Here is a 21,487-nt window from a genome sequence, read left to right as displayed (position 1 = left end):
GAAAGGCCCATTATTCCTAGCATTATTGTTAGCAGGTATTTCAGTCTCCATGGCTACTGGGAGCCAACCATGGAGATGCATTGTGTTACGGTGACCTTACCTGCTTCCACTTTGTGATATGTAAGGAAACCCAGCCAGAGTTAATAATTGGTTAGCATCCTGACAACACGGCTGCCAGGCTTAGGAACAGAATCTGGAAATTGTTCTAAGGTGAGAAAATGTTGATTAACCTCTGTAAGATCAAAAATAGGGTATATTTTATATATATAATATAAAATTATATATATATATTATATATATATATAATAGTTTGTATTAGTGCAGTCAACATTCAAATATGCTGTTAAAATACTGTTTTATTGCACTGTTAAGTATTTTAGAATACGATAATTTAACTATAATTTATATATATATATATATATATATATATATATATATATATATATATATATATATATATATATATATATATATATATATATAATATCAGAATCAGAATGAGCCTTACTGCCAAGTGTTCACACGTGCACAAGGAATGTTTTTTTGGTGATTGGAGAAACAAGTGCACACAGAACATTACAGTGAGATACAGAATATAAAACAAGGTAAGAGTATTAATAGACATACAAATAATAGGGCATATAACAGAATGGCGTATGTATTTGTACAAGTGGTAATGTAGTGCAAGGTAGGGGTTACTGTTATTAAATCAAATATGTGAATTTACATATGTGTACATGAGATATGTATTTACATTATTGCACTATGGGGGAGTCCCTAGGCTGTTTAATTGTTCATTAGGAAAATGGCCTGAGGGTAAAAACTGTACTTGTGCTTGGATGTCCTGGTGCTCTGTAGCACTGGCTAGAGGGCAACAGTTCAAAGTGGGAGTGGATAGGGTGTGTGGTCCAGAGTGATTCTACCTGCACATTTCCTCACTTTAGAGACCTACATGTCTTGGTGGGTTTTTGTAGTTTCCTTCTGTCTGATTTGGTGGCTGAACCAAACCAGACAGTTATAGATTCCTTTGCCAGCTGAGGAGGTTTATACAGCATGTATATATATTATTTCTGTGGAATAGCATGTTTTTTGTGTTCAGACTTTTGTAAAATCATTATATTTCATAGTGAACTAATACATGTAGGCCTATGCAGATGTGAGTTTATTTTCCGAATATGAGACAATATATATATATATATATATATATATATATATATATATAGAATGCGTGTACTTGAAAGTAGTGGAGATACACTTCATCCTAAATTATTTCAAGGTGTGCTGTATTGAGTGATATTATGTTCTAGATCGGTTTAACTTTTTTCTGATGTGTAAAAAGTTCCTTGCAGCTTTTAGGTTATGTGTGCACTCATTTTTATTGGTGTCCCGGAATTGTCAGACATTCCCTAGAGAGCCAATGTAGATCATGCTGCATTCAGCTCTCAACACAGTCTTGTTATTTAACTAAATTATTGAAAATGCCTTATTATGAATAATTTATCTGTAGAAAATGAATAGGTGGCTGCTTTTCAACCTTCTATTGTTGTTTATGCCAAACATCTATATCATTTCTCAAATGAAAGTCACCATTTATAAGCTCGTTTAGATTTCATATATTGTCATTTCATCATGAATTCATAAAAATATCTTAATATATGTATTTGCCCTTTTAAAATTTACAAAAAAGAATGCTTAATATTTCACATTTACTTTATTGATATTTTGACAGTTTTTGACTTTTGCAACCCTGTGTTTTCTGTTTTGTTTGAATGGCAATACATTTTTAAATAACCACACTATATGGCACACAATTGGCTTTATTTTTTGCTGTGGCTAACATGACACAGCAAATGTCACTGTTGTTTGGCCTAGTTGCTGACATGCACGACAATAGTCTTGTTCTGCAGCACGTGATTGGTTGGTGTTCTATTTGATGATTGGCTGCTTCAGGGGAACTGCTGTTGAGTATCTGGGAGGTACTGGATCTGTGTCTGGCAAAGCAGCTGTCTCCCACCTCCTCTTTGGGATGCCTGAGTGAGCTTCATTAAGAATATCCTCTGCGCTTATGCAAATTATGACACAGACAGTGTATTAAGCTGTCAGCCCCATTACTCGGGTTATTTACCCTTATGTTTTACATATCTTAAGGTATACGTGAAGACATTTATTTTTTGTATGTAAATAACATGCACTGGAGGAAATCATTTAGAATTGATATATGCATTTTTAATCTTGCTTTTCAGTAAAAAAAAAAATGCATCCTTTAATCTAGATACATTTACTTAAGAAGCACATTTGTGATAAGATAACAAGACTTGTTTTCAGAAACTATGTTTAGTTTCTAAATAACTATGTAAAGTTATTTACTTTTTTTCTTGTTTAAGCATAAACCTTGCAAAATGTTGTTATATTTATGCGTAAAACATGAATACATAAAGAAATAATGTGAATTCAAAAGTTTTATCTTATGCAAGTTTTCTTCTCAAGTAAATGTATTTGATATGTATGTTTAGCTAGTTCAGCTGGAAAAAGAAGACAAAAATACTGTTTAAAAAATACTGTTTTTGCAGTGTGAAAGCTAACTTTTCTGCTGTTTGCATTTTAATGGCATCTTCACATTCTCCCTTGGTATGGAGTAGATTATGGGTTGCGAGCACAGGCACACTTAATACCAGAGTTGAAACCAAAATTGCCAGGTGAGTAAATGTGAACTGTTAAGATTTATTAAAAGAGCTTAATCGCTGTGATCAAAATTCCTGTGATTCCTGTGATCAAATTCCTGTGATCAAAAGAGGATGCTACAGCATTACTTTCAGCTTTTGTCCTTGTTCAACTGATTCTGTAGAGCCATGTTTTTACCAAGCACAGCGTACTTGCTGACCTAGAATCTGCACACAGAAAAAAAGCCCAGAAGCAGCCCTTTCCCGGTCAATCATTACAAGCCAAATGAGTTGAGCAGATGAGTACGGATCTGTGAGGGCACTATGGAGCCACACCCCTTTCATTGTCCTGCTTTATTTTCATGGAAAGCACATGCATGCTTGCACACCCTGAATCATAACTTGGCAGTTTATGAATGACTCAGCCTTGCTTAGTTTAAAGCAATCAAATTTGAACTCTCAAATTCACAAGTGCTAGTTTTGGTTACAGTATTTATTACTTGGTGTGTCATATGCTTGAAGAATGTAGTGAACAGTATGGATAATAGGATGAAACATGACTCAGTAATCTAGAGAATAGATTCAGTGCTCTACACTGAACCACATAAAATGAGTTTTTTTTTTATCATTGATTGTATTGTATGCACTGAATATTAACTTTAATTTATAAAATTAACAAATGATCAGCTATAAAGTAAAAATCTATTTAACACACTAACCACATTTTGAAATAGAGGTATTGTTTTTGAGAATTTATGTATGTTTTATATAGTATATCAGGCCCCCTGCAATATGTTGGACCACCATGAAAGCTATTGGTCTACTTAGTCATAATTTGGATCCAAAAGGAGCTCTTGATGAGTGCTAGTGATCTTCTTGTCAGTATGTTCACACTTCCCTTTCAGGATACACTTTTACACTTTTATGGGGTAAAGCCTCATTTTTTATTATGCTCAGATTTTATTAAATTGAATGAATGTGTTTTATTATTATTATTTTTTGTCTGTTATGTTAACATTAAGGAGACCTCTGCAGTTTTAACAATTTGGGATTTTTCTGATTATTTCTTTTAATCAGGTTTTGCACATCAATTATGCATGTTTGCTTTGTGCACAGTGTCAAATGTGTCAACTCTTTTGAGGTGATATCGGAACCATTTTCCTTGAATAATGGATTATAGTGAGACCATGCATTTACAATGTCCTGCTTTCCATTATAGCAATGTACAGTATGTCGCACCATTAAAATAAATTAGGGAGGAATATTTATGCCAGGAAGGGTCTCCAGGGCAGACTGATGATGTACTCCACCGTGACTACATGCTGAGAGACGCATCGTTCCTGCATAATTCAACACTTTTTTATATAAACTTTCTCCCTTGCTCAGTTCCAAGAAAAACAGAACTACAAATGAACCATTTACCCATATTTTATTGGGATATTTAACCCAAAATGAAAACTATTTTATCATTTACCCACCTTCATGCTGTTTCACACCCTTTTTACATTCTTTCTTCGGGCAGTATGTTACTCTCAGTCACATTTAACTTTCATTGTATGAAAGGTGCTATGAAAGTGAATGGTGTCTTAGACTATAATACTGTCAACATAATGTAAGACATGAGGGTGTGCAAATATTGACAGGATTTTCATTTGTGGGTGAACTAACCCTTTAAAGTAATTGTATACCCAAAAATGACAATTATCTCATCATTTACTCACCCTTATGTCATCTCGGATGTGTATAACTTTCTTTCTTTAACAGAACATAAATTGCGATTTCTTTTTTAATAATTTCTCAGCTCTTTTGGTCCATACAATGCAAGTGAATGGGTGCCAAAAAATGTAAGCTCCAAAAATTACTTAGGTCAACATAAAAGTAATCCATATGCCTCCAGTGGTTAAATTAATGTTGTAGTCAATTTTTACTATACATTCTACTCCCTGCTCAGTCAATCTCCACTTTAACTTTCACATTCTTGTGTTTTTGGTGATTCACATTCTTTATGCATATTCGCTCTACTGGGCATAGAGAAGAATTTCTAGCGAAAATGGATATAAATATTGAACTGTTTTTCACCCACACAAATCACATCGCTTCTGAAGATATGGATTGAACCACTGGGGTCTTATGATTACGTTTATGCAGCCTTTATATGCTTTTTGGAGCATCAGCATTTTGACATCCATTCACTTGTATTGAATAGGCCTACAGAGCTGAAATATTCTTCAAAAAATATTAATTTGTGTTCTGCAGAAGAAAGAAAGTCTTACACATCTGAAAGGACACAAGGGCGAGTAAATGAGAACATTTTCATTTTGGTGGAACTATCCCTTTATGGCCTGTCACATACTGCACAGAAATACCCTTATTCTCTAAAGGTGAGTGTTTCAGTCATGTTTGATTAAACAGTAATTCATTTTATTTTACCACTCCATAAAACACCCTGCTGCTTTTAATGTATATTTCATTCATTTTTTGGTTGAAAATTCAGTGCTTATACTGTAGAATGATGCTGTTTGTGATGCATGTTTTCTTTGAAAATAGTGCAGCACACTAAATCTAAGTGGTTTGTTTAGGAGATACTTTGATGTGAGCAACTCTGACATTGCTATGACATTCAATCCTCTATTGGAGAGGCCAGTGTGGTGTCTAGAGTTACCGTGCTGGTGCTTTGAAACAACAATGCATCAATGGTACCCAGGTAGTTGGAAAAGGCCCCCATTGTGAACATGTCACAGATAACTCTGACTCTCATCTAACTCTAAAATAGTTTTACATTTTATATAGCTGTAATTGGTATAATCTTAATTTTATATGCCGTTTAATAATATATACCTCATCTCTGCATAGATTTATTTGCATATATAAAACATGCTGGATCATACAGCATTATTTCTTTCTTTAAAAATATATGCTGTGCACTTCTATCTAAACAGTAGTGTTTGCAAATAATTTCTGTTCATCTCAAGTTGAGAGGTGTCCTCACTGAACTGTGTGGGAGGTAGTGTAGTATTCAGTACAAGAAATTCTGTAAAGGATATAGAGGGGAAACATGATTATATTCCCACTAATATTGCCACAAGCTTTTTATTATATATCTGCCTTCGATGCTTGAAACCTGTATCTCTTTTATACAGGACTGCAGATTTGAGTTGAGGACAAAAAGTTACTGCAAGAAGATTGGGTTGTACATATAACATTCTGTGCTTTCATCTACTCATTATAGTATCTTATGTATTTTATGTAGTTTCCCAAATGGTGATCGAGGAGGTAAACTTACTGCAAACTCAGCTTGAGATTGAGAAGTCTTGCCGGGAAAATGCAGAGGCTCTGGCAACCAAGGTATTTGCCCACTCATACTGTATATGCCTATTTTAACAGAAAACCTCAATGATTTTATTCATTTATCTATGTTTGATGACATCTTATTTACTAATTTAAGCATTAAAGCATTAACATTTCTGAGAGAGCATGGTGTCAATTGTTAAACATTGTTTAATTGTTGTACACTGTTCAAAGATATTTGGCCTCTGTATGTTGTATTAATAATTTTCTTGATTTTTGCTTTGTCTTAGTTGAACTGTGAGAACAGGAAGCTGAAGTATTTGAGTCTGTCATCACGACCCTGTCTGGACGAGCTGTTGCCCAGTATTTCTGACTGCATTTCCCTAGAAGAGGAGACTGACCCACAAGATCACAGCCCTGACCCATTTTCTCAGTACAAACAGCAGGTCAAAGGTACTTTAAATACCACAAAACCATCTTATCTTTAACATAGATCTGCATGTTTTTTTTGACAATTTCCTTATGCAATAAAAATGTCCTTTGCAAAAGAATCTGTTATTATCGTCATCAACTTGGAACCACAGAGTCCACTGCAACACTCCTGAATTTTTCCACAGATCTCCAAGAAACAATTAGTTCACTGCTGGAGGAGAAGAAGCATTTGGCTTGTCAGCTTCAAGAGCAGCAGAGACAGATAGAAGATTTGACAGCACTTGTGAGTAGCAAAGCAACACTTTTTACTTTTTTGACAGAGTCAATAAACACGGTTGACAGCTTTGGATGGGGGCCTGGACTACAAAGTGCCTCGTAGTTTTTAAACCTGTTTATTAATAATAAATGAGCTTGTAATGAAGCCTTAGTAACCTGCGGTATTGCTGATCCTAAAAGGATATCCGAGTAACAATGCCTAATTGAGTTCCTTTGCTGACATTTTCTCAAAAGCTCATATAATATGTTTCTCATGCTTCTTTGTAGACTGAAAAGGAGCAGGACGAGATGAAGGAGTTTTATAAAACCATCGAGCAGCAAAGCAAGACCATTAAGAGGTTTAACAGGGGTGAGTATGGAGTTTATGAATTCAGACACTTATATTCAAATGCATGAGCTTGATGATGTAACGGTAGCCAGCTGGTACGTGCTGTACATTGTGTGTAGATCTCACTGCCCTGGCCTTAAGAGGTGTACTAGCGATTGATGCTATAGGTTGTAGACTTTAGCCTCCTTTTTAGTACACCTGCCTCCCATGCTGAAGAAACTGGTTCGAATCCCGCTCAGAGTGTGCTGAGCAGGACCGGTTACTATGACATCATCTCAGATGGCCTGCGGTGCATCTGTGTATCTGCCTCACAGGAAGATTAATATTCCTCTCCAGCCCACCCACCACCGGCCTCTTGTCAAGTCCCTGATCAAATAATCTGTACAAGATGCACCACAGGAAATCCCTCTGTTCCAGCTGAGTGTGATGCTCTTTGGTTTGACCTACTATCAGCTCCCTTGCTCATTTGTGTTATTGCTCTGACTGTAGAATATTGGAGACATCATTACTTAGGTCAAATACAGCATTTACTAAAGCTGAACTGTTAAGCTGAGCTCAACATAGTTTGTGTAAATGTTCTTTATAAAATGAAATGTGATAGGAGTTGCCATGTTCTAAAATAGCCGATAACATTTAGTGTTTCAAGTCAACTGTTCATTGATGATGATAAAATGCACCTGATGACATTGTGTCTCCTTAGTGTCTATGATGGCCACTTATGAGTATGAACACATGAAGGAGCAGCTGGATTTTGAGCAAAGCCTCAGACAGACAGCAGAGACCTATGCACATGAGGTACAGCATAAACCCTCAAGTAAATTTACTGCAATAAACATAATTAAACAGGTTAAAAATGGGTTCTCTGTTCTGTCAGACTGTGTTCTTGGATGTTTCTGGTCTTATTGTAACCAATTCGATGCTGCTTATTAAATGCATTTGCTGTTGTGTGCATCTTTGTGTGCTGTTATTATTCCTGGTTACCTCAAAATCCAATCCAAAAACAATAGAAATGTAGTGATGGATTACTAAAGTGTTATGGACTTGGTGGTTGGAGAAGGGAAATCATCTGCAAATGGAAGTGATTGTGTCATGTTCATTTTCTCCTGTAGATGCTTGTCAAGCAAAAAGAAGCCAACAGACAGAGCATGATTCTAATGCAGCAGGCAGATCCCAGCATTCAACTGCTCAAAGCTTTAGAAGATGTGACCAATGTGACCAAAACATTGGAAGAAGAGAGGATACAGCACCAAGAGAAGGTAGGCAACTTCAGTCTTCAAAAACATAAGCTATATACACTCACCTAAAGGATTATTAGGAACACCTGTTCAATTTCTCATTAATGCAATTATCTAATCAACCAATCACATGGCAGTTGCTTCAATGCATTTAGGGTTGTGGTCCTGGTCAAGACAATCTCCTGAACTCCAAACTGAATGTCAGAATGGGAAAGAAAGGTGATTTAAGCAATTTTGAGCGTGGCATGGTTGTTGGTGCCAGACGGGCCGGTCTGAGTATTTCACAATCTGCTCAGTTACTGTGATTTTCACACACAACCATTTCTAGGGTTTACAAAGAATGGTGTGAAAAGGGAACAACATCCAGTATGCGGCAGTCCTGTGGGCGAAAATGCCTTGTTGATGCTAGAGGTCAGAGGAGAATGGGCCGACTGATTCAAGCTGATAGAAGAGCAACTTTGCCTGAAATAACCACTCGTTACAACCGAGGTATGCAGCAAAGCATTTGTGAAGCCACAACACGCACAACCTTGAGGCGGATGGGCTACAACAGCAGAAGACCCCACCGGGTACCACTCATCTCCACTACAAATAGGAAAAAGAGGCTACAATTTGCAAGAGCTCACCAAAATTGGACAGTTGAAGACTGGAAAAATGTTGCCTGGTCTGATGAGTCTCGATTTCTGTTGAGACATTCAGATGGTAGAGTCAGAATTTGGCGTAAACAGAATGAGAACATGGATCCATCATGCCTTGTTACCACTGTGCAGGCTGGTGGTGGTGGTGTAATGGTGTGGGGGATGTTTTCTTGGCACACTTTAGGCCCCTTAGTGCCAATTGGGCATCGTTTAAATGCCACAGCCTACCTGAGCATTGTTTCTGACCATGTCCATTGCTTTATGGCCACCATGTACCCATCCTCTGATGGCTACTTCCAGCAGGATAATGCACCATGTCACAAAGCTCGAATCATTTCAAATTGGTTTCTTGAACATGACAATGAGTTCACTGTACTAAAATGGCCCCCACAGTCACCAGATCTCAACCCAATAGAGCATCTTTGGGATGTGGTGGAACGGGAGCTTCGTGCCCTGGATGTGCATCCCACAAATCTCCATCAACTGCAAGATGCTATCCTATCAATATGGGCCAACATTTCTAAAGAATGCTTTCAGCACTTTGTTGAATCAATGCCACGTAGAATTAAGGCAGTTCTGAAGGCGAAAGGGGGTCAAACACAGTATTAGTATGGTGTTCCTAATAATCCTTTAGGTGAGTGTATATACAATGTAAAAATATTTAAAACAGTGAAATTGTAATCCACTGCACAGACACAAATCTTGATTGATTATACTGGATTACATGATAGGATTATACAATGGAATTAAACTGACTAAACCTCTATTCAATTATTTAAATATTGTTAGCAAGAGCTTTTCATGGACAGTTAAGGCACCAGCACACTTATAGAGACATTATTTTTCATTCTTCGTTCAGAGGCAAAAATAAGTTCTAAAAAACTGAGCAACTACACACTGTTTGGGGACATTCAGACCCCAGCCATGCTGCTGAGGGAGGTGTTTACAGGACCATTTAAATATGAGGACACACTAGACTACAATATCTGTAAAACATCAACTAATGTGACATTGAAATGTGTTATCAATTACTTCACACTAGATCAGTAAATAAGGATTTTTTTTATCTACTTGATGATGATTTAAAGTAATATATTTTTAATAAAATTTAAGTAATACAATTTTTCTTGTTTACATTCTGAATTCATGACGCTAATGCAATAACACGCTAAACGCGGCCATAATATGCTCCGATTACACTCTTTTATTGTAATTATTAATGACACTGTTTCTACGTCAAAGATGGGTGTATAAAAGAGTGTTAATAGGCAGAATAAAGAAAAAAAAATGATGGTAGGCATACCTTACTATGGGCAGATCCGTTAATGGCTTTCGGCTGCAGATGGCACATGAGTGAATATGACAATTAAGAGTTTTTGAGTAGATTTGATTCCTTTTGTAGACTAATTAAACAAAAATAATTGCATGGTCTTGGAAAATGTCACTACATGAACAATCGTCCAGATGAAGGTACGTTTGCACCAGCTCATAACTTCATGTTGATGGATCTTAACTGACTGAATGTGAATTAGTTGTCGCCTTTAAAGTAGGTGGCGCTCCAGGTCACACCTACTGATGACCTGAACCAACAGCAGTAGGAAGGTGTTGAGCAGCCGTTAAGAAGTTTTCCTTAAAGTTCGCCCAGGCGAACTGTTACTAACCACCAAAACAAACTGAAATACAGCTTTTGGGCCAGATTTAGTTCTAAATTATGTCACACTCATTCATTCTTCGATTTCATAGGAAGTATGCAGTGGCCTTTAACATAAAATCCTCTAATATTAGTTATGTTGAGCTGTGATGTAAACAGCACAATATTGGTAAACATACTGCATTTTCGTCTGGGTTCTCCTTTGAAAAGTCTGTTCGTGCCTTAGCAGTTACATGAATTCCTTCTCAAACCACATTTAATGACAAAAGGATGGGGCTGTGTGGTTTTCATAACAACAACAACTAAGTACACTATATCAAAATACATCTGGAGGCTTGACAGCTCTCATAATAACATCGGAAATCATTCAGTAGCCGTTAATCATATATTAGTTGTGATAGCAAAGAAGAACTCCCATCATTGGATAAATGTTACATGTGATGTAACCGCAGGGCATTCTCAGTGTTTGTGGTCTTCACATCTGAACTCTGCTGAGATTGACCAAACAATTACAGCATCATTTGTAAAACTGATTTTGGCTGCACATGGAGTTGAGTGTTCATGAATTAGTAGGACTGTTAATCAGTCAATAAACAGCCGTGACCAGCAGTTGAAATTTTGAGAGCCTGTATCCTAACTACAGATGACATGAAATCAAAATAGACTATGTTGGCAAAATGTTGGTTACAAGTATTACCCTGCAAGGATAAGCATGTTTTTTTTAACTTTTTAACCTTTTTAAATGTCAGTAGATAGTATTTATTTAACATACCTAAATGTGCAAACATACACTGTAAGGTGCCTGAATGTGCCTCAGATATCCTATTGAGTGCTCAAGAATGACTGATTTCCATATGAATAAATAATTTACAGTAGAACAGAGTTATACTAATTTTCACTGGCATTTTGGGGATTTTAACTTTTTTCTGCAGGTAAAGGCTCTGGAGGCTGAACTGGAAGAATGTGCTTTGCGTAAGCAGCTAGTTCAGCTACAGAGGCAATTAGAGATATTAGATGAGGAAAAGAAAGAGACAGAGGGAAGACTGCAAGAGGAAGAGAAGAAAAACAGCATTTTGGAGAATAAAGGTAAGCCCATGCAGTGCAGGACAGTTTCGTACATAGCTTATCTTAGATTAGCATGTTATACTACATAGCAAGATAATGACATTCCTGTTCAGCCATACTGTATAAGCCATTTACAAAAAATTGTTTATTTGAAAAACTTTTATCAGCGATTGACCAAGATCCTTCTGGGGCATAACCTGGGATATAAGGGACAGTTTACCAGTGTACCATCTCATCCGAGTCAGAGATAAGACCGAGACCAGAAGAAGCTTAGTCTGATAAAACACTCATAAAGGCCTAATGCAATTTTAATGCATTTGTTAAATGTACAGTGTAAACACCTATAAACATTGTGTCTTAAAGCTTGTAAACTCCTTCGGTACATCTGTATATTACTCTTTGTTTCAGTGGATAAACCAAGTTAACACCAATACCTCACCAAGACAGGCCTGTTGACCATTCTCACACACAGCTGTAGCAGCGAGTCGCGAGCTCTGCTTTTTTCCCTCTTATTCTTATTTATTTATTTATTTATTTATTTATTTATTTATTGAGGGACTCAACTGGTCTCGGAAAAAAGTCAGAATCCACACTTGTTCGAGTCAGAGTCAAGACCGAGACCTGAAAGGTTTGATTCCGTGACAGGACAAAGACATAAAAATATGCTATGGAGACTCTCAAGTACTACACCACTGTAGTTAACCTATAAAGAAAGATTCTGACATTTACTCCCAGCAATGTCGATTTTCAGTGAATATCTACTTAAATTCCAGTCATTTCTCACACAAAGCTAGCAGAAGACTTCTGCCATACAGTGCACACATCATATGAACTGCTTTTATGGTTCCCTTTTGGCATCTTTGTTCCTTTGGTCTTTGTATAGCATAAATCTGCATGAAGATTATTTAAAAATTCTCCTTTTGTGCTTCCATAGCAGCTTAAGGTTTTAAAAAGGGTTTCTGGTGGGGTTGTGGGGGGGGGTGCACCTATTACATGCATTTAGTTCCATTGTTTCAACTGTATAACAACTGAACTAAATGCTGTGTCTACACTCCATCAGATAATACAGTATAGCATACATAGGCTGGTATAAACTTGTGAATGTATCCTTGTAACTGTAAGAATTTAGACATAAATTCACAGTGACCCGCATAACATCCTCGCATCCTCTTGTCATTTGCCACAGTTAAAGAGCTGCAGGAGGCAAGGCAAAGCTGTGATTCAGCATCAGACCCCTCCCCTGGGACGGCTCCTCCCCCTGCCCCTCTTCCTCAACCGCCTCCACCTCCCCCACCACCTCCTCCTCCTCCTCCCCACCTCCTACCTCTCGCTGCAACCCCCTCAGGTAACGCTCTACTTTACTCCACAAAAATCATGCTGTACTCTGCCTTAAATAAAGTCACATTTTTAAGGGCTTTGTCTTCTTTTCCATTTCAAATTTGATTGTTCTTTTCCCAATAGTTTTTTCATAATAAAAGCATCTCTACATCTATAACTCCTCTAATAACATCTATCTCTGTAGCTCTCTAATTGCAATTATGAGGAAATCTTCCAAGGGAGGTAAAGGATCCCTGAAACTAGAGCAAGCCCCAGGTGAGTTTCCCCTTTTCCCTACAATAAAGAACAGTGAATTTTATTCTGCTCTATTATAAGTACCTCTGTTGACCATACCTGACCAATACAATTTCACCTTGGTGCAGCAAACGAAGCAGCGGATGAGGTCAAAGTGAAAGCTGTCAATGAAATGATGGAGAGAATTAAACACGGGGTAGTTCTCAGGCCTGTGAAGGGTCAGGACACTAAGGTGAGTCAAATGCAGCATTTTTTAACCTGTACCAGGCTTTGGCAAATTTCACCATCTTAAGATGTGACTCCCTTTTAATTAATGATTTGGAAATGCAGTTTAATTGGCCACAACCCAGATGATCTGTATTTGGAATTTGAATTGGAATGACAGGAAGAGAAATTTACAGAATTGCAATTCAAAGAAATGCAATAGTCACAGATGAATTTCATTAGTCCAGCACAAGCGACAAATTAATTAAATATTTGGCATGTGGCATTTCAAAGTGATCATTAAATATAATCTAATGTTTCTGGAAATACCCAATATTTTGTGTGTATGATAACATGTTTATGGCAAGTTCTTACTGTAAAATGTAATGTTTTATTAAAAACACATCTTACAGCATTTAGATGAATTTCTCGGAATTTCTTTCCATTTTGATTCTACTTCTTTATATTTAATTCTTCATCCTGTCTATTTCCTTAATTGCACAATTTGAAATGTTAAAGTAATTCTGAATTAAATTCTTCCTGAATTCAACCCTGATCTGTACTACTCTCAAGTGTCTTACATTGGTTATGGATATGTTATGTATCTTGTTCGTACGTTTTTTATTTTATTTATTTTTTTACGTTTTTTCTGTTCTGTAATGTCACCTGCTGATGTCATCGTTGCAGAGATTTGGTACAAAGGTATGCTTACTAAATTTTTTCAAATCACACATATTTTAAAAACATAAAAAAAGATAATTCACACTAGATCATGATTTCATGAGCCCTAGTGTTACGCTGTTCAGATCACTCCATTAGAATAAAAGGAAGTCCTGTATTTTGCAACTAAGTATCATTTTGTCGATACAGAACCCCTCTTAAGCATTGGCTCAAAGCATTTGATCATCCTCCCTGAGGAATTATGAGGTCTGGTCATTAAAGCATTTTGCACATAGACAGTTCATAGGGAAAAAAGGAATCCATCCTATTTAAGTTATTGATGAACCAAAACCACTATGATTATTCTAAAGCTCAAAGGGGCTGTATAACTTCACATCAATAACTTTCCCCTATATTCATGATTTTAGAGATTGCCTGCTTCTCAACATACCGTAGGCAGAAAATGCTTTGTTTTTCTCTTGCAGATATTACTCGTCTATAATGTAGATGAGTAAATTGAAGAAAAAAAAAACAACACATGCTGTTGTTGTTAGAGTTAGTAACCTCTTCAATCTGCCATAAAGAAATTATTTTATGTTCGGATAACCTATATCAGTTAATATTGTCTATATTGTATCTTGTTATGAACTGATTATATAATGCAACTTATTGCTCCTGTTTCATAGCAGCCGAAGCCAGTAGCAGAGGAAAAGCAGCAGGAGAGTGCAATGGAAGAGCTAAAAGGCATTCTGGTATGTTTTCTGAATAACAACTGCATGTCATTCGATCGTTATCTACCCATATGGGGTGTGATACTCACTTATTAGGTCATACATTACCACAATCAGTGTTTGCTATATGACAGATTGTAGAAATTCATCCTGTTATCTGTTTGTGTACTAAAATAATAATGTGATGCTCATGTCAGTAGCGGTTGTAATATAAGCGTGTACAGCAACATGGGACTGCCTAAAGGAGAGAAAAAATACAGTTGAGATCTCTTTAATATCTCAAGTTGACTCAAATTGAGACATTTGCTCAAAGGAATAGTTCACTCAAAAAAAAAAAAAAATGCTCTCATAATTTACTCACCCTTATGTCATCCTAGATGAGTCACTTTCTTTCTTCTGCTATGGGGGCAGTGGTGGCTCAGTGGTTGAGGCTCAGGGTTACTGACCAGAAGGTCAGGGCCCCAGCACCACCAAGATGCCACTGTTGGGCCCTTGAGCAAGGCACTTAACTCCAGGTTGCTCTGGGGGGATTGTCCCTGTAATAAGTGCACTGTAAGTCCCTTTGGATAAAAGCGTCTGCCAAACGCATAAATGTAAATGTTCTGCTGAAAACAAATGAAGATTTTTAGAAGAATATTTCAGCTTTGAAGGTCCTCACAATGCAAGTGAATGGTACCAAAAATATAAAGCTGCAAAAGGACATAAAGGCAGCATAAAAGTAATCAATAAGACTCCAGTGGTTAAATTCAAATCTTCAGAAGCGATATTGTAAGTGTGTGTTAGAATCAGTTCAATAGTTAAGTCCTTTATACTATCAGTCTTGACTTTCACTTTCACATTTTTCTTCTTTTGTTTTGTTACTGGACATGGAGAACAATTTAAAGTAAAAAAGGACTTAAAAATGTATCTCCTTCTCACCACACCTATCATACCGCTTCTGAAGATATAGGTTGAACCACTGGAGTCTTGTGGATTACTTGTGGATTACTAATGCTGCCTGTATGTGCTTTTGGGAGCTTTAAAGTTTTGGAACCCATTCACTTGCAATGTGAGGGCCTACAGAGCTGAAATATTCTTCTAAAAATCATTGTTTGTGTTCAGCAGAAGAAAGAAAGTTACACATTTCTGGGATGCCATGAGGGTAAGTAAATGATGAGAGAATTAAAATTTTTTGGGTGAACTCTCTTCCTCAGATGTTTCTCCTAAGAAAATATTACCATTAATCACACATGTTTCCACTAAAGTTTCAAAAGAGATCTTAACAGTGAGAAAAAGTCAGAGATTTCAAGTTAGTCATTTCAATACGAACTCAAACATTTCTAACCTCCGAGCTACACAATGTTCCTCTGAGTAGTAAGTGGAATCAATGTGTTCTCTTTCTGACTGTGTAGGAGACAGTGAAGAAGAGTCCCAGTCGTGGATTCCAGGAAACCATCCACGTTAAAAAAGACAGTGAACTGGAAGTGATTCTAAGGAGGAGACGCAAACAGGCCTTTGATCCGCACACAGAAGGTAAGACAAACACAATGTTTATACTGTTCATTTGTTAGCATTCTTTGACTATGTTCAGAAAGGCATGCTTCCTTATTAGTCGTACTATTACTTCAGTATATTTAGAATGTATATTGTGCACAGTATGTGAATTCTCTGTATGGATGGAATTCCTTAACGCTTTACTACATTTGTTGAAATGTGCAGTATCAAAAGTGCTTACTGCTGGCTTGAACTTCCATTTCCTAATATTGCTTGCAGTCAATTTGTTTATCTCTTTTTCGTTTCTTTTTTGACACAAAATTTGATCAAATCAGACTGTCATAACCATTTTACAGTATTTTCAAGTCATGTGACAAATGTAGTGAGATCATGTGACAACAATGTATCATACAACTGTTTTAAATGTTTATTGTGGAATAACCGACTGCTTCACTTCTGCAGGCAATACTGTAGACAGTTTATATTGTGCAGTATTTAGTAACTATGTAATAAGCTATTTTTCCATTCCAGACATAGCCATTTACTTTAAAGCTGAAGGATGTAACTTTTTCACTGTTAAAATATTTCCTTTTATCCCAGCTTAATATGCAGAGACAACTATATGTAAGCCATTCATTAGTTAATTTTCTCAAAAACTGTAAACACTGTGTCTCCGTGGCACTATAAAAATTCCTGTGTTCGTTTTGAGTGACCCATTTAGACCCGCCCCCAACAACGTTACTCAACCAGTGGTGTGAGTTGGGGGTGGGACTATCTGAATGTTTGAACAACAGCAGACAATGGGAGTATTTGGAAAGCTGTTTTGAAAACACTTTTTATTTTTGCAATTCCGTTCGGTGGTGCAAGTTTTGCTGAAATTACATACTTCAGCTTTAAAGTGGTAGATTCACTTAAAGTTATTAAATGGACTAACGTTTTAGGCCACATCCACACAAATTAGTTTTGATTTGAAAACGCATTGATTTTGCATGTTTACGCCTTTTATCCATACCGGAATGATGTTTTCCTCAAAAATTATTAGCAGGACCTGTAAAGCTAGCTCAAAAGTTCCAAGCCATTAGTAGTGCATGATGTTTATGCAAGATATGTTTAAAGTAAAATTCCCTGAAATGCAATGAGTCCTATCTGGTTGGTTAGACTAAATAAATAATGTTTGGATTTAGGTTGAAAATGTCTAGACACATTAAATAACTTGTGCCAGTTATCATGTGCATTTATCTGTTGCTATGCAGATGGTGGGCAGCTGAATAAATTCTCCTCATCAAACAGCCTGAATGGTCGGCACAGTTCTGACTCAGGCAAAGACACAGAAGGGCCGGGCAGCAGTTCTCTCTCAGGCAGTGAGCGCGGATCGAGAACCAGCTCAGACTCTGGCCGAGAGCCAGCTGTAGCCCATCAAAGCTCAGATTCTGGCACAGAGTTCAAAGGAGCCTGTCAGGCAGACACTGTTTGCAGATCTCTCTCTGAGAAAGAGTCCTCTGAGCCCGTCACCAACGGATGCTGTTCAGGGTAGGTTACACTCACGTAACTTGTTTGTTCAGAAAAGAATCACTATGGATCGATTAAGAGATTGAGCACAAGGTCGTTTTTTTTTTTATTGTTGTTGTTTTTCAAACTCCTCTTTTCATGGCCTTCTTAGCTATTTTTATGATATTTTAAAATTACATAAGACATTAATTTACAAAGTGGCCCTAAAAAGTATTTGGACACTTAAGACACACTTGAAAAGTTGACTTTGCATTAGATATTAAAATATGAAATCAACATTCACTAAAAATCACTTTGTGACTATTTGATTAAAAGTAGTCACAAAAAAATGGTTACTTCCTAGAAACAGTCTAGCATCATTTGTTGGTTTGTTATCTTATCCAATCAAAGGTGCTTTAAGCGATTTTAGCCGTTCTACTTCCATGAGACCAAGCCGTTGAATTAGCCACATCTCCTCTTTCCAAAACCCCACACATCAAAGATACCGTTGAGATGACACCAAACCGATAACTGCATTAGTGTGTTTTCCCACAGTTGTCAAACACAGCAGTAGCAAAATAGCGCCCTCAACTGACAACTATTATGAATCTGAATGTGGCATTAAGACTCAATGTTTCAGAAGAATGTAGCTGCAGGCAAAGCTCCAAAAAGGGCAGGAGATCCAAACCACCAACAAATATATAGGGAGCCCTAACCTAACTCTTTCCCTAACCATAACCGTGTGTGGAAGTGATGCCTTCATTTGGAGATGAGTAACCCTGTCCTCTTTTGGAGATTCCGCCCCATTTGGAAGTCTCCTACTTGCAATGATCAGCTTTGAACTACAAAAAAAATAATTATTAACTGTAAAATTAATTACTAATGTCTTTGAAGTCCATCCTGGATTAACTGCAGAGGTTCACATAGATAGATAGATATAGATAGCAGAGATCAATGAGGTGCATCGCAGTTCAACCGGTAGGTCATTTTGGTGAGGTTTGGTGGAGTCATCCTAAATCCAAGGTTAAGGCAGTGGCATAGGAAGTATCCGATGTCTTAAAGTTGGAGCTGGCATCAGTTCATCCACCACCAAAGTGAGGTCTGGCTAGCACTGATGGCATTTAGTCATCATCACTCAGAGACACATAGCAGTGGTGTCCAGCACTAAGCAGGAATGTAGCTGGATCTGGCTGGCTCTGGTAACCTCGGAATATTAATCCTGAGGATGAGACATGGAAACAAATAGAATAATATTAGCATAGATGTAATACAATGTTTTGTTATAGATAATGATAGATGTTTCTGGTTCCAGCAGACCTAACTAAAGCAACTAATTGTGTTGATGGATAAATTAGGGGTATGCCTGGCTAAATACTTAAGTCTTTAGTCTAGACTTAAACTGAGGGAGTGTGTCTGCAGCCCGAACTGAGTTAGGTAGACTATTCCATAGTTTAGGAACCAAATACGAAAAGGATCTACCTCCTTTTGTAACCCGCACAAGAAGAGACAGTCACAATGTATGTCAAAACTGCGTTTATTTGCAGGCAAACAAAAGTACAGCACGGAAAATCCAGAGGGAGAATGGTCAGGGTAGCGTAGGGTCAAAAGCCGGGGAAACAAAGTCGAGTAAAGGGGCAAATCCGGGAGAGAGTGGTCAACGAGAGTGGGGAGGTCGAAGCCAGGAAACAGGATCAGAGTAGACGGGACTAGTGGGAGCACAAGACAGGGGAACAAGGGGAGCTGGCAAGCTAAGAGGAGGACAAGAGGAGTTCAAAACTAGACGAGACTAGCGGGGGGCAAAGACACGGGAAACTAAATACAATAACCAACAGGAGTGAGACGAACGGGTTGTGAAATATATAGGGGCGAGTGCAGGTGTAAACAATGATAGGTGATGAGACGAGTGCAGGTGAAACTAATGAGCAGGAGTGCAGATGACATGAGTGCAGGTGGTCATAATGTTCTGGGGGATTGGAAACGCGTGAGAAACTCGAGGAAGGGAGATTGCCTACGAGCATGTGAGCGAGTAGGAGCAAAGTTGGCGTGAGGGCTCGAGCGAGCAAAAAGAGCGTGAAAAGCTCGAGGGGGCGGAGCGAGCGTGCGAGCTTGAGGAGTGAGTGTGTGTGCGACGAAGCGGGGATGGGGCAGAGGAGCAGGGTTCGTGACAGTACTCCCCCCCTCTAAAACGGACGGCTCCTGACGGCTGCGCTCGGTTGCGAGGAAGTGGTGCTGGACGATCCCAACAAACAAAAAAACCCTGAACAGACAACCCACAAAACACACAAACAAAATTTAGGGCAGTCCAAGGGGCACAGAGGGAAATGAGACAGTCCATGTGGTCAATGGGCAGTTTCAAGGCAAGGTCAGGGGGAACATAGCGGACAGGCGGGTGGTCGGGAGATCTAGGGGGCAGCCGTAGGGCAGAGACAGGGTCAGGGGGTCTGGAAGGCGACTGGAGGACAGGGACTGGGTCCGGGGGTCTGGAAGGTGACCACCGGACAGGAATAGGGTCCGGAGGCCAGGGAAGAGGCCACAGGACAGGGAGAGGGTCAGGAAGTCCGGGCTGAGCCGTGAAAGGCGGTGCCGTCAGAGGCGGCACTGTAGGCGGCTCTGGAGGTGGGGTTCTGGAAGGCTCTGGAGGTGGAGCCGAAGGAGGCTTTAGGGGCGAAGGCCTGAAAGGCTCTGGAGGTGGAGCCGAAGGAGGCTTTAGGGGGGAAGGCCTGGAAGGCTCAGGAGGTGGAGCCAATGGAGGTGGCACCGTGGGAGGTCCCCGAGGCGATGACCTGGCAGGCTCTGTAGTCTCGGGGGGTAGAGCCGTAGGAGGCCCGAGAGGCGGAGCCGTGGGAGGCTCGGGAGGCGGAGTCGTGGGAGGCTCGGGAGGCGGAGCCCTAGGAGGCTCGGGAGGCGGAGCCCTAGGAAGCTCTGGAGTCTCTGGGAGTAGAGCCGTGAGAGGCTCGGGGAAAAAGGTTGTGGAAGACTCGAGAGGCTCTAGAGGTGGGGCCCTGGAAGGCTCGAGAGGCTCGAGGGGGGGAGCCATGAAAGACTTGAGAGACGGAGCCCCGAGAGGCTCGGGAGGAGGAGGAGCCCTGGAAGACTCGAGAGGAGAAGCCCTGAGAGGCTTGAGGGGAGGAGGAGCCCTGAGAGACTCGAGAGTGGAAGCCCTGAGAGGCTTGAGAGGGGGAGGAGCCCTGAGAGACTCGAGGGGCGAAGCCGTGAGAGGCTTGAGGGGTGGAGCCATGAAAGACACGAGGGACGGAGCCCTGAGAGGTTCGAGGGGAGGAGGAGCCCTGAGAGACTCGAGAGGCGAAGCCGTGAGAGGCTTAAGGGGTGGAGCCATGAAAGACTCGAGGGACGGAGCCCTGAGAGGCTCGAGGGGAGGAGGAGCCCTGAAAGACTCAAGAGGGGAAGCCCTGAGAGGCTTGAGGGGGGGAGGAGCCCTGAGAGACTCGAGAGGAGAAGCCCTGAGAGGCTTGGGAGGGGGAGCCCTAAAAGACTCGAGTGGCTCGAGAGGAGGAGCCCTGGGAGGCTTGGGAGGAGGAGCCTTGGAAGGCTCGAGAAGAGGAGCCCTGGGAGGCTTGGGAGGAGGAGCCTTGAAAGACTCGGGAGGAGAAGCCCTGGGAGGCGGCGCTCTGGGAGGCTCGAGAGACTTGAAAGGCAGAACCCTGGGGGGCTTGGGAGGTAGAGCTCTGGGAGGCTCGAGAGGAGGAGCCTTAGGAGGCTCGAGAGGAAGAGCCCTGGGAGGCTTGAGAGGAGGAGCCTTGGGAGACTCGAGAGGCGGAGGCCGCG

General features: G+C 39.5%; 1 protein-coding gene across 1 annotated transcript in view; it reads left to right on the top strand.

The window, feature by feature from the left end:
* The window catches only part of shtn3 (shootin 3), a 31,134-nt gene that overhangs the window by 3,151 nt on the left and 6,496 nt on the right, over positions 1-21,487 (top strand). Inside the window, 15 exon segments of the mRNA XM_052149588.1 lie at positions 5,911-6,005; positions 6,239-6,401; positions 6,566-6,663; positions 6,924-7,005; positions 7,685-7,779; positions 8,094-8,240; positions 11,441-11,594; positions 12,760-12,882; positions 12,885-12,918; positions 13,096-13,166; positions 13,274-13,377; positions 14,037-14,051; positions 14,696-14,761; positions 16,132-16,252; positions 17,467-17,743. Coding sequence (XP_052005548.1) covers positions 5,911-6,005; positions 6,239-6,401; positions 6,566-6,663; positions 6,924-7,005; positions 7,685-7,779; positions 8,094-8,240; positions 11,441-11,594; positions 12,760-12,882; positions 12,885-12,918; positions 13,096-13,166; positions 13,274-13,377; positions 14,037-14,051; positions 14,696-14,761; positions 16,132-16,252; positions 17,467-17,743 — 1,645 coding nt within the window.

Source organism: Xyrauchen texanus, chromosome 19, assembly GCF_025860055.1.
Source record: "Xyrauchen texanus isolate HMW12.3.18 chromosome 19, RBS_HiC_50CHRs, whole genome shotgun sequence".
NCBI classification, from domain to species: domain Eukaryota; kingdom Metazoa; phylum Chordata; class Actinopteri; order Cypriniformes; family Catostomidae; genus Xyrauchen; species Xyrauchen texanus.
The sequence above is the reverse complement of the archived record's forward strand: the minus strand, read 5'-3'. Positions and strand labels throughout refer to the sequence as shown.